This window comes from Scyliorhinus torazame, chromosome 21, assembly GCF_047496885.1.
Source record: "Scyliorhinus torazame isolate Kashiwa2021f chromosome 21, sScyTor2.1, whole genome shotgun sequence".
Classification (NCBI taxonomy): domain Eukaryota; kingdom Metazoa; phylum Chordata; class Chondrichthyes; order Carcharhiniformes; family Scyliorhinidae; genus Scyliorhinus; species Scyliorhinus torazame.
In genome coordinates this window covers 111,423,511-111,438,860 of record NC_092727.1, presented here as the reverse complement: position 1 = coordinate 111,438,860, position 15,350 = coordinate 111,423,511, and the positions used below count along the sequence as shown (strand labels likewise).

Below are 15,350 nucleotides of genomic sequence, written 5' to 3'. Positions count from 1 at the left end.
CTTATTGTGCTAAAGACTGTTTTAGATCCCTTCTGTTCGAATCAGTCCGTTTTAAATCAGGACAGTGCATTTTTACAACACTTATGGATTTACAACCCCATCTTTCCCATTCTAAAACAGAACACTTCTCCTGATAGGAATAATTATGACTGAGGCCTGATTTTGTTTTCTTTGCAGCTTGAAAAAATGAAAAATGAAATGAAAATCTCTTATTGTCACCAGTAGGCTTCAAATGAAGTTACTGTGAAAAGCCCCTAGTCGCCACATTCCGGTGCCTGTTCAGGAAGGCTGGTACGGGAATTGAACCATGCTGCTGGCCTGCCTTAAAAACCAGCGATTTAGCCCTGTGCTAAAACAGCCCCTTTTACTGTCCTTCAGGGAAACATTTGAACCTTAATATTTCTTTGTCACCTTGTTTGTTCTGCTTTCCTACTGGCTACTATTACATCCACGTTCCAATTGAAAAATAAATCCTTCAGACATCTCAGTATCTGCACATTGAGACAAAGAACAAAGAAAAGTACAGCACGGGAACAGGCCCTTCGGCCCTCCAAGCCCGTGCTGACCATGCTGCCTGACTAAACTACAATCTTCTTCACTAAGTGACATCTAGAGTGTTGGAGAAAGAGACAAACAATGTGACCTGATTGAACAAAAGCTGCTGCAAGGTTTCAGTGGCACAATCGAAAAAGGATTAAAAAGCCTGTTTCTTTCCTAATAAAGCAAGTTTTGTTTTTGACTGCCTGGGGGCACAAATCTTTAAGCACGAAATTTTCTAAACAGATCACAGCTGGACTATATAAAAAGTTATATGTAAATACAGTCTGAGACCTGTATTTTCCATCTCGTGACTAAAAATGAAAGAGACACTCATCAAATTACGCTGAAAGTATGGACGAGTTTGTTGTGGTGTCTGTTTTTTTCCCCAAGTGCCAGATATAACCCATTCACTTTCAAAAAAAAACTTTATTTGACCCAACACTGAGTGGCGTTGCAAACAACGATTGACTGAAAAATTTGGTACAGCTTTAATCCTTGAATCAACCTTTTAGAAGATAATTGAGCTTTGATCAAATTTACAGCAACTTTAGATGCTTTGGCAATCCGGAAAGGGGGGGGGATTTGGTAACCAGCTCCTAACAATGCGTTTGCAAATATGAACCTTTGTTTTAAAACCATCGTTCGTTATGTTCTCCCCCCCCCCCCCCCCCCCCCACACACACACAAGGGTTAAAGGCGCGGTACTATTATATTTCCTTTTGGAAAAAGTGAAACGACGGTGGGTCTCAAGTCTTAGGTGTGTTTGTGGGAAGCGTGCAGCCTTAAGCGCCTCTCCTTGTCATTTATAGCCAGCGCGGATCAGAGGAATAAAACACAAAGCAAGATCATAGCGTGATAAACACCGCGCGTCAGGGTGGGGGGTGGAGAGAGTGGATGGGCCGAACAAACTGCTGCAACAAGAAATCAAATATCATCCTAAAAAAAATTCTGATCTCACCTGATTTATGGAACCGTTTTGGCAGATGCAACATAAATCCCCGGAATCGGAACGCTGCATATGCAAAGTTTTCTTTTAATATGTCTGTTGCAAGCCCGACTACAGTGATGGTTTCAAAAGACTTGTTTTTCTTGCTCAAGTCAGTTGTTTACCCAAGGGATTCGGCGATTGGTTCATTTCCTCTTTCACCGGCTCAGATTTCTTGCGCTTTTTTTTTGCTCTCTCCCTCTCAATGAATGACCCGACTCAGTCAATGACATGACATTAACAAAGGTTCCAGCCTATCAGAGGTGAGAATCGAGGTGTTACATTACCTGGAGGTGGGGCGCCCCCTCCCTCCAGCTCCGCAGCCAGTCAGAATCCAGGCTCTCTGTTCCATTCATAGTTCTGATCCTCTGCCATGGCCTCTCATTCACAAAAAAAACTTTCAAGGGGGTCATTCATAAAATCTGGAAGCGGTGGAAGTGAGTATTTACTCAGGCAGAATGTATTAAACAATCTATTTTTTTTTCTAAGGCAGGCCTAAATGGAATTTCTTTAGCACGGCATATTTTGCAAAACAGAGCTTCTAATATATCAAGTTTCTTAGTTAGAGTTTCTTTCATAAGTTTGTTCACTAACAAGTATCAGGCTATTTACTTCAGCCCTAGCCCCAACGCACATTTACACTCGAGTACTGTTTACTGAGAAATGCTGGAGTCAATTTGGATCAACTCTGGCCTTAAATTATATGGGGTTATGATGCAGATACATCAGACATGTCGAAGGGTTGCATCATACGAACGTATCTCCTCATTTTCTACAGACAGGACTTGAGACTGTTAACCCTTTCAATCATCCCACACAGACAGATTTGTGAAGAATGCATTTGTGAGAAGCCATTAGGGCTTTTTTAAAGTGTGTTTTCAGGGTGACTTAGTGGCGGCATTTACTGAAACACAATAGCCTACATATCACAGTTGGAACAATGGCATATTAACAAACATGATTCATGTCCAAAGACATTATTGCTATAGCTCTAACCTTGATGCCAGTTTAATATATAATTTATAGGGAGGTAACATTTAGGATACGGGGATGGAAACTAGTTTTGTTATTTATGTTTGAAGCTTAGGGCATTGGTTTTAATGCTGTGCCCAGGGAATTCCACGGGATAATTTTATTGGCTTCAGAGGTTAGATGTGACCCCAGAGCAAGCATTAATACTTCAAGTGCTGGCTGCAACATCAACTTTACATTTGTGAAGCACTGTAAGAAATACCCCAAGACTCTCCACAGAGTGGTTCCAGGGCAGCAAACACTGCCCCAGGAAAGCAGCTGAAGATAGGCAGCCAAAAAGTTGACATTTTGAGAAGATTATTACTTGAGCAAGAGAGAGGTGAGGAAGTTTGGGAAGGGGAAAACCGAAGGTTAGGATTCAGGCAGTTGAGGAATTCACCATTGAGGCAAAAGGAAAGGAAAACACAAAAGATCAGAATCATGGGCGGCACAGTAGCACAGTGGTTAGCACTGTTGCTTCACAGTGCCAGGTCCCAGGTTCGATTCCCGGCTTGGGTCACTCTGTGCGGAGTCTGCACGTTCTCCCGGTGTCCGTGTGGGTTTCCTCCGGGTGCTCTGGTTCCCTCCCACAAGTCCCGAAAGATGTGCTGTTAGGTGAATTGGACATTCTGAATTCTCCCTCAGTGTACCCGACAGGCGCCGGAGTGTGGCGACTGGGGGATTTTCACAGTAATTTCATTGCAGTGTTAATGTAAGATTACTTGTGACAATAATAAAGATTATTATTATTATCAGAGGCCAGAATGTTCGAGGTACAGGACTGGAGGAGGCTGAAGTCCGGTAGACAGAAACTGTGGATTGAATTGAAAATAAATGTTAGTGTTTTAAATTTAGTACTTGGGGAATAGGGAACTACAGTAGGTCCATGAGGGCAGGGTTATGGACAAACAAGACTTAGTATGGCACTGGATAAAATTGTGCTAACAGTTGAATACATCACCTGGTGCAAGAAATGGGGCACATTAACATTAATTTTCAGGGCACTATGAGTCCCCATGGAACTCCCAAATGGTGTCAACTGCACAGTTGCATATGTGGGAAGAATTGGATGCCATATTGGTGTAGGCAGTGGCTCATGCACAGTGAATGTCGATCAGAAGTACGCAGAACTGGTAGATCATAATGTTAACTCTTATTTGACACTCGTTCTGCCATTTTGCAGCTCAGTGCTCAGCCCATGGTCTCTCCTAGCTTTTCACAGTTGAACATGTGTCGAACAGTGGGAAGGACCCCAAACCTGCAATTTTACAAGTGTTTAGTGATGCCTATAGTTGTTTAAATATGCACTAGTCTACAAGGAGTATTGTATTCACAGACTTGGGTGCACCAGTAGCCATTTCCCTTGGAGAATTAACAGAGGGCATGCAGCGTAGGACAAGTTACTGGAAGAAAGAGGAGGGAGAGAAGGGCTCTCAGCAGGAGATATCTGCACTCCGTCCTGGTCTGCAATCTGTTGGGTGTCATGGTTAAATGGATACTAGTTTGTTCAAGCTGTGAGATGCAAATATAAGGCTTGCAGCAGTGCTGAGTGTATAAGGGTGAAGTGTTAGGTATGAGATCTGATTGATGGAGATTCTTGGTAGGTAAGTGGGGGGGGGGCTGTGGAGATTTGAGCAATGGCTGAGGTTATTGGAGCAGTTGGTATGGAATTTGACCTTGATCACTCATGTGAGATCTTTGAACTTCGTTTCAAATGACATCAAAGTCCTTCGGGTTTGGCTGCTTATATTGACCTCAGTTGCCATCTGCTCCCACTGTCGTATGCCCATGTGTCTGGGGGACCTCCTTGCTCCCTGCAGATAGAGGACATTGCTCTTTTTTTCTACTTCCTCTATCAAAATCCTGAGTGCAGTGCCTGAAAAGCATCGAGTCCATGCTCTCCCCTGTTGTTTCTTCCTCACTGTTTGCCAGGTCAGCTTCTCTTCAATCACAAGCCCCAGCATCTGCTCCAACCACAATGAACCGCCCTTTTAAGAGGTACAAGCTAGCTTTAATTGATGCTAGCCCACTCATGACTGTGGCACTCTGCTAATGTGGTCAGCCTGTGAAAGGTGTGGTTGGAGCTGGATGGTTACAGAGCCTATTCAAATGAACGGACATCACAAAGTTGACATGCAACTTGCAATCAATGGGAGCCGTTCAATTGCATGTTGTAACCTCGTGCTTGTTTTCAGGGGCTATCCAATTTAATTTCCCTCAATTACAAATGGTTCAACTGAGTTGAAGACATTCACAAACGAGGGAAATAATATCTGTGGCAATGGCTGCAGAGCTTGTGGTAAGGCCTGATGGTTATTGCTTTGGTATTTCCCTCATGTTGAGTTGGAGAACATTGTAACTTATCCAAGCCAGAATATCTTGCAAACAGTCTGACTGCAAAGAGGCTTTCGAGGGACTGAGGTGGGAGAAGCAGAGATGCATAACATGAGCTTACATCGAAACTAACTCCATACCTGCAGATGATGCCAAACAGCAACATGCTGTGGAAGATGATGTGAAAGAGCTAAAGGCAGGCATTTGGGGAACTGTGACATGTCAGTACGGAGGAACAAAGAGAAGCCATTCCTAGAGTTGCATTGACTACTTTTGGCTAAACTGGGATATAATCAAGCAAGTGCTGCCTCACAAAGGTGGAAGATGGAGAAATGGTATTGGGAGGAAGGCGACATGATCAACTGTATTGAATGCAATGCAGATGGATGAGATACTTAGTATGATAACAATATAAAGATCTATTTATTCAACAGGGACAACAATAGTTTGGCACAGCATTAATGTAGCATTATCAGAAGTGCTCTACATCAGACAAAGCATTAAACTGAGGCATTGCTCAGGTCGATGTCATAGGTCTCATATTAATAGTCAAAGAAGGTCTCTCAGTGTCAACATTCACCCCACAACCAACTGGTCATTCAGCTCCTTGTCCTTTGCAGGATCTTTTTGTGTGCAGATTGGTTGCCCGCATTGGTGATTGAGCTTCAATGGCAACTTATTTGATACACTTTGAAACATTTCTGAGATCTGCAAAGATGCCATGCAGTTGTGAGGCTGTTGGTATTCCAGGTTAGCGTTAATGTGAAGGAACAGAAATTGGGATAGGATTCCCAAGGCCCAGAACAATGAGTCAGGAGACTACAGCCAAAATCTTCCGTTCTGCAGTCTAGGTTTGGTAGCTGAAGTGGAAGTGCGATATTCACAGGGTTGGAGGGGCAGGGAGGGGGGTGGAGCGCGCGCGTGAAGTCTTTTACTGTTTAGATTATTACATTTGCATCTGTGAGGAGCTTGGCAAATCCTGTGGCAGGGGCGGGTAGGAAATCGTCGTCACATATTTAAAGAGCACCCAGCCAGACATTTACTCACTGCCGGCTGGTAGCTCCAGATTCGCCACATCAGACGCAGTGTGACCTTCAGAGGTTCCCTCGCTCCCTCCCTTCCTCTAAGTGTAGCAGATGGCAAATTGCACATAATAATAATAGTCTTTATTATTGTCTCAAATAGGCTTACGTTAAAACTACAATGAAGTTACTGTGAAAATCCCCTAGTCGACTCACTATGGCGCCTGTTCGGGTACACAATGGGAGAATTCAGAACTTGCAATTCACCTAACAAGCACGTCTTTCATAGAATCATAGAATTTACAGTGCAGAAGCAGACCATTCAGCCCATTGAGTCTGCACTGGCCCTTGAAAAGAGCACCCTACTTAAGCCTGTACCTCCACCCTATCACCGTAACCCAGCAACCCCACCTAACCTTTTTTGGACAATAAGGGAAATTTAGCATGGCTAATCCACCTAACCTACACATCTTTGGACTGTGGGAGGAAACCGGAGCACGTGGAGGGAACCCACGCAGACGTGGGGAGAGTGTGCAGACTCCGCACAGACAGTGACCAAAGCTGGGAATCGAACCTGGGATCCTGAAGCTGTGAAGCAACAGTGCAAACCACTGTTGGAGGAAACCGGGGCACCCGGAGGAAACCTACGCAGACACGGGGAGAACGTGCAAATAACAGCAGTTCCACACCTTAATGGTATCTCACTGGAATGCGGGAGCAATACTGGTTTATTGGGCATTGCAACAAGCTGATCCCAGTTGTTCATGATGTGTTGGGTACTCTGCTACACAGCCGAACCAACACGGTTGCGAATGGTACAACTCAGTTTTATTACTAACATTCATTTACAGTGGTAAACTGGTTACTGAGGTTCGATCATAACCCTAGAATCTGTGGACCTATTCCTAATACTATCTTGGAGTGGCACTCAGTACATGGTGGATGTCTGAGTGGCTTGCTGTGAGCTCTGTGCCCTGAGCTGTTTCCTGCTGGGATGCCCGGGAAGTGTCGTGTTCCCTGTTTTGTAGTGTGTATGCTCTTGCCTGTGATTGGCAGTGGTGTTGTGTGTGTGTTGATTGGTCCGTTGATCTGTCCATCAGTATGTATGTATGTTTGTACCATGATGTTTACCTGAATATCATGACATCCCCCCTTTTTTTTACAAGAACATGTGCCTATGTGGTTATAAATAGAGATGTGTACTGAGTGCAGCTGGATGTGTGTGTGTGCAATATCTACAGCATGTACATGGGGCTAAACTATATACAAGGGGCGATGTCGGGTGTGACATAGCAACGAGGTTGTACCATAAACAAAGGACGGGGAAGTGTTGGATGACCAAACGAACTCCTGTAATGACAAGGAAGAACAGAAACATATTAACACAGTGGTATTATGAGGTCAATGTACAAACATGCTCATAAGTTCAGTCTAGTAGGTGGGTGACTGTTAGGGTGGCACACCATTCATCACCCGGTTTGACAGTGTTCACTTGCAACGGCTGGTGGGTCCTGGCTTGAGACATCCGGTTCCCATCAATGACCGCAACACGGAAGGTGTCCCGGTCGTCTGTGTCACTGGTCTGGATATCGTCTGGGCATGACTCGTAGTAAGGAGGCTGAATGGTCCGCATGTCCTGCGAGGTTGTCGGCATTGGGGAACATTGGCAGGTTGAGCTGCTCGACAGCAGGCAGCGTAGTGGCCCATCTTGCCACAGCGGAGGCATTGTCGGTTTCTTGCCGGACATTGCCGCTTTAAATGTGCGGCTCCGCAGTTGCCGCACGTCGTGACGTCATGGTGTTCGTTGCGCCACCGCGCAAGCGCTGTTCAGACTTGCGTCGAGCGCGCCTGCGCATCACGTCCCACTGTGTTGACGTCATTTTTGGCGCGCACAAATGCGGGAGGCCCCGGAAAGCGCAAAATGGCCGCCCTCATCCGGGCCGCGGGCCGGGAGGAACTCGATCGCCTGGACCCGTTCGGCCTCGTAGGACGCCTGCCTCGCCGATCCGGCCGCGTAAGACCCCTGCCGCGCCGAATCGGCTGTTTGAAATTGGGAGTAGCGGCTAGTCGCGTTTTCATGCAGGACACAGGCTTCGATTGCGGAGGCTAGGGTGAGGCATTTAATTTTTAATAGCTGCTGGCGTAGGGTGCCCGAGGTGACCCCAAAAACAATCTGGTCCCGAATCATTGAATCGGAGGTGGTGTCGGAACCGCAGGACTGCGCGAGGATATGGAGATGCGTAAGGAAGGATTGAAAGGGCTCACCCTTACCCTGCAGGCGCTGCTGGAAGAGATACCTCTCGAAACTCTCATTTACCTCGACGTTGAAGTGTTGGTCGAGTTTGATAAGGACCGTCTTGTACTTGGTCTTGCCCTCACCTTCCGCGAACACCAGGGAGTTGTAGACATGGATGGCGTGTTGACCTGCCATGGTGAGGAGGATGGCGATGTTTCTGGTGTCCAAAGCGCTCTCCTTTTCGTTGGCTTCCAGGAAGAGCTGTTTGAACAGCTTCCAATTGACGCTGAGGTTTCCAGCGACTTGTAGCGGCTGCGGCGTGCTGACGGTGTCCATGGCGCAGGATGGCAGATTCTGGAAGATTCGTAGGTAGGTCTCACAGTTACTCCTGGTACTATGATGTGTTGGGTACTCTGCTACACAGACGAACCAACACGGTTGCGAATGGTACAACTCAGTTTTATTACTAACATTTATTTACAGTGGTAAACTGGTTACTGAGGTTCGATCATAACCCTAGAATCAGTGGACCTATCCCTAATACTATCTTGGAGTGGCACTCAGCACATGGTGGATGTCTGAGTGGCTTGCTGTGAGCTCTGTGCCCTGAGCTGTCTCCTGCTGGAATGCCCGGGAAGTGTCGTGTTCCCTGTTTTGTAGTGTGTATGCTCTTGCCTGTGATTGGCTGTGGTGTTGTGTGTGTGTTGATTGTTCCGTTGATCTGTCCATCAGTATGTATGTATGTTCGTACCATGATGTTTACCTGAATATCATGACAGTTCAATAAATAATTAATATGAGATCAATAATTAATAAGGTACCCTTTACTCGGCCCAAAAGTCGAGACATTAGCCCCTCCCACCCATTTTCTAATCTTGAACGATTAGGAGGTTTTATGAACTGCGCAACAACTTTGAGAGCTTTAGCGTGGTGTGTGTGAGATTTGCCAGCATGTCAAGCATCTTCTACCATGCCCCTTTTAGCCCCCGTGCTCCTCTCCAATCACTGTCTTGTCATTTCTCTCCTTCCAATCAGATTGACTGGCAGCTTGATAAGGCCGGACTTCCTCTCAGAGTTAGCTGGCCTGCAGCCACCTAACACTTATTCAAGTGTGAAATGGTTGAGATACATTCGGGGAAATGACTGGAATTAGGCTAGACCAATAATATTTTGGAGTTGAAGAATAGAAACTTCGGAGCACATGGGGCGAGATTCTCCACTCCCGCGCCGGTTGGGAGAATCGCCTGGGCCGCCAAAATTTCCCGGGACGCCGGTCCGACGCCCTCCCGCGATTCTCCCAAGCGGCGGGAATGGCCCCGCCGAGTTCCGCGGGCTGGAGAATCGCCGGAGACACCCAAAATGGCGATTCTCCGGCACCCCCGCTATTCTCAGGCCCGGATGGGCCGAGCGGCCAGGCCAAAACGGCGGGTTCCCCCCCGGCGCCGTCCACACCTGGTCGCTGCCATCGGGAACAGCGCGGGAACACTGGGGGGGGGCGGCCTGTGGGGGGTGGGGGGATCCTGCACCAGGGGGTACCTCAAATGTGGCATGGCCCGCGATCGGTGCCCACCGATCGTCGGGCCGTCCTCTCTGAAGGAGGACCTCCATCCTTCTGCGGCCCCGCAAGTTCCGTCCACCATCTTCTTGCGGGGCGGACTCAGAGAGGACGGCAACCACGCATGCGCGGGTTGGCGCTGACCAACCCGCGCATGCGCGGGTGACGCCAGTTATGCGGCGCGAGCCGCGTCATCTAGGCGGCGCCGCCTTTACGCGGCTACAAGGCCTGGCGTGTGTAGATGACGCGGCCCCGATCCTAGCCCATTGTCGGGGCCTGAATCGGTCGGGATCGGGGCCGTTTCACGCCGTCGTGAACCTCGACAGCGTTCACGACGGCGTGGGCACTTCGGCGCGGGAGTGGAGAATCCCGCCCATGATGCCCAAGCTGCTATGCATTTCTAGCATTTTCCGTTTGTATTTCAGATTTCCAGCACCGTCAGCATTATTTCCCTTTTGAAAAAATTAACGGGGGGATTCTCCGATTGCCGACGCTGAAATCGATTCGGCGATTGGCTGGAGAATCCGTTTTTAAGCCAAAATCTGGAGGCGCCACCGTTTTCCGGACACTCCGCCCCTTCGAACGCAGCGTAATCGCTAAGTACGCCGCATGCCATTGGGACAGCCTCAGGACCCGATGGGCCGACTTCCCGATGGTGTCGGTCACGTGTCCTCTCAGTTTTTGGGGACCTTGCGTGGCGGCTGCGGACTGTGTCCAGCGTCGCCACAGTTGGGAGGGAGCCGTTCCACAGGCTGGGGAGGCTTCGGGGGGGGGGGGGGGGAGGAGGACTGGTGGGAGGTGGTCCAGGGTGGCGAAGGGGGTTACGGGGGGGGGCACTATCTGGCGGCCGGCGCCGTGTTGTATTGTGCGGCCGCTGCAGGTCGCCACCATGTGTGCAGCCACGGACCCGGCCATTCTCCGTCCGTATTTGCAGGGCTTTACGTGGCGCGGCTGCTAGCTCCCCACCGGGAAGAGTATCGGTGCGGGGGCGGTGCCAACGTTTTGGTCATAAGACTAGACGCTGTCCCCGGACATAGCCACAAAATCGTAGAATCCAGCCCTAAGTGTTTTATTTTCTGAATTTCTCATGAAATGTCACCCGATTTCTCAATCTAAATAATCTGATGATTAATCAGCAAATAAATTACCTTCTGTCATCACATTGCTCAGTAAAACAAGTACAGTACTGAGCAAACTGGTTGATGTTAAAGCTGTCACTGCTAATTTTCATGAAAGTTGCTTAACTACTAAAAAAAAACCATAGATGACAACAGCAATGCAAGGAAGCCGCATAATTTTTCATTGTGATTTTTGTTATTCAAATACGGATCTTTCTGAGAAAAAACTGAAAGTTTCACATCGCTGCTGATATTTACTTCCAACGATGGACAAGTTGGGACGGGTTCTGATTTGATATATTATTATCACATGTATTAGTATACAGTGAAAAGTATTGTTTCTTGCATGCTGTACAAACAATGCATACCGTACATAGGGAAGGAAGGAGAGACTGCAGAATATAATGTTACAGTTATAGCAAGGTGTAGAGCAAAGATCAACTTAATACCAGGTAGGTCCATTCAAAAGTCTGATGGCAGTAGGGAAGAAGCTGTTCTTGAGTCGGTTGGTACGTGACCTCAAACTTTGGTATCTTTTTCCTGATGGATGAAGGTGGAAGAGAGTATGTCCGAGGTGCGTGGGGTCCTTAATTAGCCCGGCTGCATTTTTGAGGCAGCGGAAATTATAGATCGAGTCAATGGATGGGAGGCTGGTTTGCGTGATGGACTGGGCTACATTCACGACCTTTTGTAGTTTCCTGCGGTCTTGGGCAGAGCAGGCTCCATACCAAGCTGTGATACAACCAGAAAGAATGCTTTCTGTGGTGCGTCTGTAGAAGTTGGTGAGGGTCATAGCTGACATGCCAAATTTCCTTAGTCTTCTGAGAAAGTAGTTGTTGGTGGGCTTTCTTAACTATAGTGTCGGCATGGGGGGACCAGGACAGGCTGTTGGTGATCAGTACGCCTAAAAAGAGAATCTGGTGAACTGGTGCGAAAACAATAATCTCTCCCTCAATGTCAACAAAACGAAGGAAATTGTCATCGACTTCAGGAAGCGTATTGGAGAACATGCCCCTGTCTACTTCAATGGGAACGAAGTAGAAAGGGTTGGGTGAGTAGTACCAGCCTCCCCGAACAGGCACCGGAATGTGGCGACTGGGGCTTTTTACGGTAACTTCATTTGAAGCCTACTTGTGACAATAAGCGATTTTCATTTCATTTTCATTTTCGTGAGGATGGAAGACACTCCACCACCATCTGTTTTTCTTTTGAATTGCCAACAGGAAGTTCCTGACAATCTTCAGGTTTTAATGATTTGCTCCAAACAACGGGCATGTTACTATTTGCCAGTGACCTGGAATAGAAACAAAAAACGCTGGAAAAAGGTGAGCAGGTCTGGGGCATCTGTGGAGAGGGAAACAGAGCTTCAAGGGGCACGGTGGCACAGTGGTTAGCACTGTTGCTTCACGGTGCCAGTGTCCCAGGTTTGATCCCCGGCTTGGGTCACTGCCTGTGTGGAGTCTGCCCTTTCTCCCGGTGTCTGCGTGGGTTTCCTCCGGGTGCTCCGGTTTCCTCCCACAAGTCCCGAAAGATGAGCTGTTAGGTAATTTGGACATTTGAATTCTCCCTCTGTAATCGAACAGGCGCCGGCATGTGGCCACTAGGGACTTTTCACAGTAACTTCATTGCAGTGTTAATGTAAGCCTACTTGTGACAATAATAAAGATTATTTTAAAAAAAACAGTACAACACAACTCTTCTTTGGAATTGTCATGACTTGTCAAACCGTGACTTGTCAAAACATCAACTCAAATTGCTCTGTCCATGAAAGCTGCCAAACCTGCTGAGTTTCCCAACCCAGCACTTTTTCTTTTGTTGCAAACAGCCAAACCCCCGGGAAAAATCAATGATTGTAAAATTTGTGGGTGCAAAAAACATCAATGATGAAAAGCAGTACATTCTGTTGTGAAAGAAATTTGGAATCCAAACAATTCTGTGTCTGCACAAGTTCTGCATGAGCTCACGAGGTTTCTGAGTTGTTGGATGCAACTGGAAGTGAGCGCTGATCTATTTTTTGAGACAATAGTCTGGGCACATTGCATGTTGGTCATGGAGTTTTGTGGGACATAATCCTGTCGGCCTTCAAGCTTGGTTCTCCCATTGTGTTTGAAATGAAAAGTGGCTTAATTATTCTGATGCAGCCCCAGTTAGACTGTCAGACTCTTGGCCTCCCTGCACTGTGTCATTACATTACATATCACCACACATGTGAAAGTATAACCAAAGTACGGGCCCATATGGCAAAGCAATGTCTAACTCATCAAGACCAAATTCTTGAAAATGGTTATGAAATGATTCTTGAAAATGAAGGAACGGGAGCTGTTCGACATGGAAGATGATTAATCTGAAGGGGTCGGATGCCACCAGAGGCTGCACAATCATTTTTTGAAGTGGGACAAGCAGGAATAGAAGATGATTGATTAGCGGAAAGGGGGCCGTGCCAGAAATAACCATTTTTCAAATAAAATGAAAACAGGAAACAATCATTTTGTGATTTCACTGGCCTCTCGGTAGAGGAATAAATGAATATTTTTCTTGGTAGGCTTTCACCGGAGCACAGAGACCTTGCGAAGCAGAATAAATACTGACACTGATCAGCAGAATTCAAACTGCTAAATATTCAACTCTTGTTTTATTGTTTGAAGTTTTGGTTTATTAACATACGTGAAAATGTTGCACTGGCCAATATTAAACTACAAAGTAATATGTTCTACTATCTAATACAGGCCACGCAGCACGCTACCACTTCAATTAGATGTTTCAATCGAGTGCCAGCCAGTCTACTCCTGGGCTATCACTCAGGCTGACGCCAGCTTTTGCTTCCTCCCCAGTCAGTTCCCGTTCACTGGTTAGATCTTTAGTCAAATCCCAAGACCTCTGACCTCCGAAAGTTTTTCTTTTAATATAATTGTTCTATTGTGAGTCTTGCATTCAGATCTTTTAAGTTAATACTGCCTTGTTTTGCACATTAAATCTACAGATTAGCGTATCAAATCTATTTGCAGCAGAGAAGAATCAATTGTTACTTTATCGTGATTGGTTTCAATGGCAATGTGATATTCCAGGTTCGCCTAATATAGATCAGCAAAGGTCCCATGGAGGCCCAAATGAAAGTAACCACTTGAAAGACTGAAATTTCGGGCAGCACGGTGGCGCAGTGGTCAGCGCTGCTGCTTCACGGTGCCGAGGACCGGGGATCGATCCCGGCCCCGGGTCACTTTCCGTGTGGAGTTTGCACTTTCTCCCCGTGTCTGCATGAGTCGCACCCCCACAAACCCAAAGATGTGCAGGGTAGGTAGTTTGGCCATGCTAAATTGCCCCTTAATTGTGTTGTGCTCGGTGTTCGATGTCTAGCAAGGAATCTACCAAACGACTTGTAACTTGTCCAAACCAGGAGCTTTATTAAATCACACGTGGTAAGATAACAATCTGTTACAGAGCAAGTTATCATGGAGTTTCTTTGTACTTGCCTGAACTACCCCATGTGCACAATTGTTCTCTTGTACGTCTTATTTGGGCAGCATGGTAGCACAGTGGTTAGCACAGTTGTTTCACAGCTCCAGGGTCCCAGGTTTGATTTCCGCACTGTCTGTGCGGAGTCTGCATGTTCTCCCTGTGCCTGCGTGGGTTTCCTTCGGGTGCTCCAGTTTCCTCCCAAATCCCAAAGATGTACAGGTTAGGTGGATTGTCCATGTTAAACTGCCCTTAGTGTCCCAAAAAAAAGGTTATATGGGGTTACTGGGTTACCAGGATAGTGTGGAGGTGTGGGACTACGTATGGTGCTCTTTCCAAGGGCCGGTGCAGACTCGATTGGTTGAATGGCCTCTTTCTGCACTGTACATTCTATGATTTACATCCATCTGAGGCTCACCGGATGTGCCCCCACTTATGCCTAAGTGCCTTGTCACATGACCACTGTCTTGGGTCCGCATGGTGGGTCTATACCACCACCTGTTGGTTGGAGGTCGCACCACCAACTATTCTATGATATTGCTTACAGGCATATCACCGCAATTTGGAAAAAAAGAATTGGGTACTCGAAATTTATAAACAAAGAAAGAAAGACTGAAATTTCAACCATTTGCATTGTGGAATTAATTATTCGCGTGGTTCCAGACATTACTTGTACTTGTGACCATGCTAAATATCTCATGGTGTAAATAGTACTTCAGAGAAGCATACAAGAATACCCTCCTGTCACGATCAAATATCATTACCTATGAAAATGAAAATCGATTGTTGTCACAAGTAGGCTTCAAATGAAGTTACTGTGAAAAGCCCCTAGTCGCCACATTCCAGCACCTGTTCAGGGAGGCTGGTACGGGAATTGAACCGTGCTCTGGCCTGCCTTGGTCTGCTTTAAAAGCCAGCTCTTTAGCCTGTGCTGTTGCCTGCACAATATTCCACATCTCCACACTATATTTGATGAGACTTCCCTCTATTCTGGGGATTTAAATAAATAATAAAATGAATAATCTTTATTGTCACAAGTAGGCTTACATTAACACTGCAATGAAGTTACTGCGAAAGTCCCTAGTCGCCACATTCC

At 46.7% G+C, this 15,350-nt stretch overlaps 1 protein-coding gene across 3 annotated transcripts in view; it reads right to left on the bottom strand.

Moving 5' to 3' along the window:
- Positions 1 to 1,723, bottom strand: part of etv4 (ETS variant transcription factor 4) — a 117,494-nt gene extending 115,771 nt beyond the window's left edge. For 2 of the 3 annotated variants that reach the window (XM_072487258.1, XM_072487259.1), the window contains exon 1: positions 1,499 to 1,721. Coding sequence is in view for 2 of the 3 variants with exons in the window: in XM_072487259.1 (XP_072343360.1) it covers positions 1,499 to 1,532 (34 nt within the window). In the remaining variant the exon portion in view is untranslated. Of the gene's footprint in view, positions 1 to 1,498 lie in introns of all 3 variants that reach the window. The other variant, XM_072487256.1, reaches the window with a different exon arrangement.
- Between the last annotated feature and the right edge of the window lie 13,627 nt (positions 1,724 to 15,350).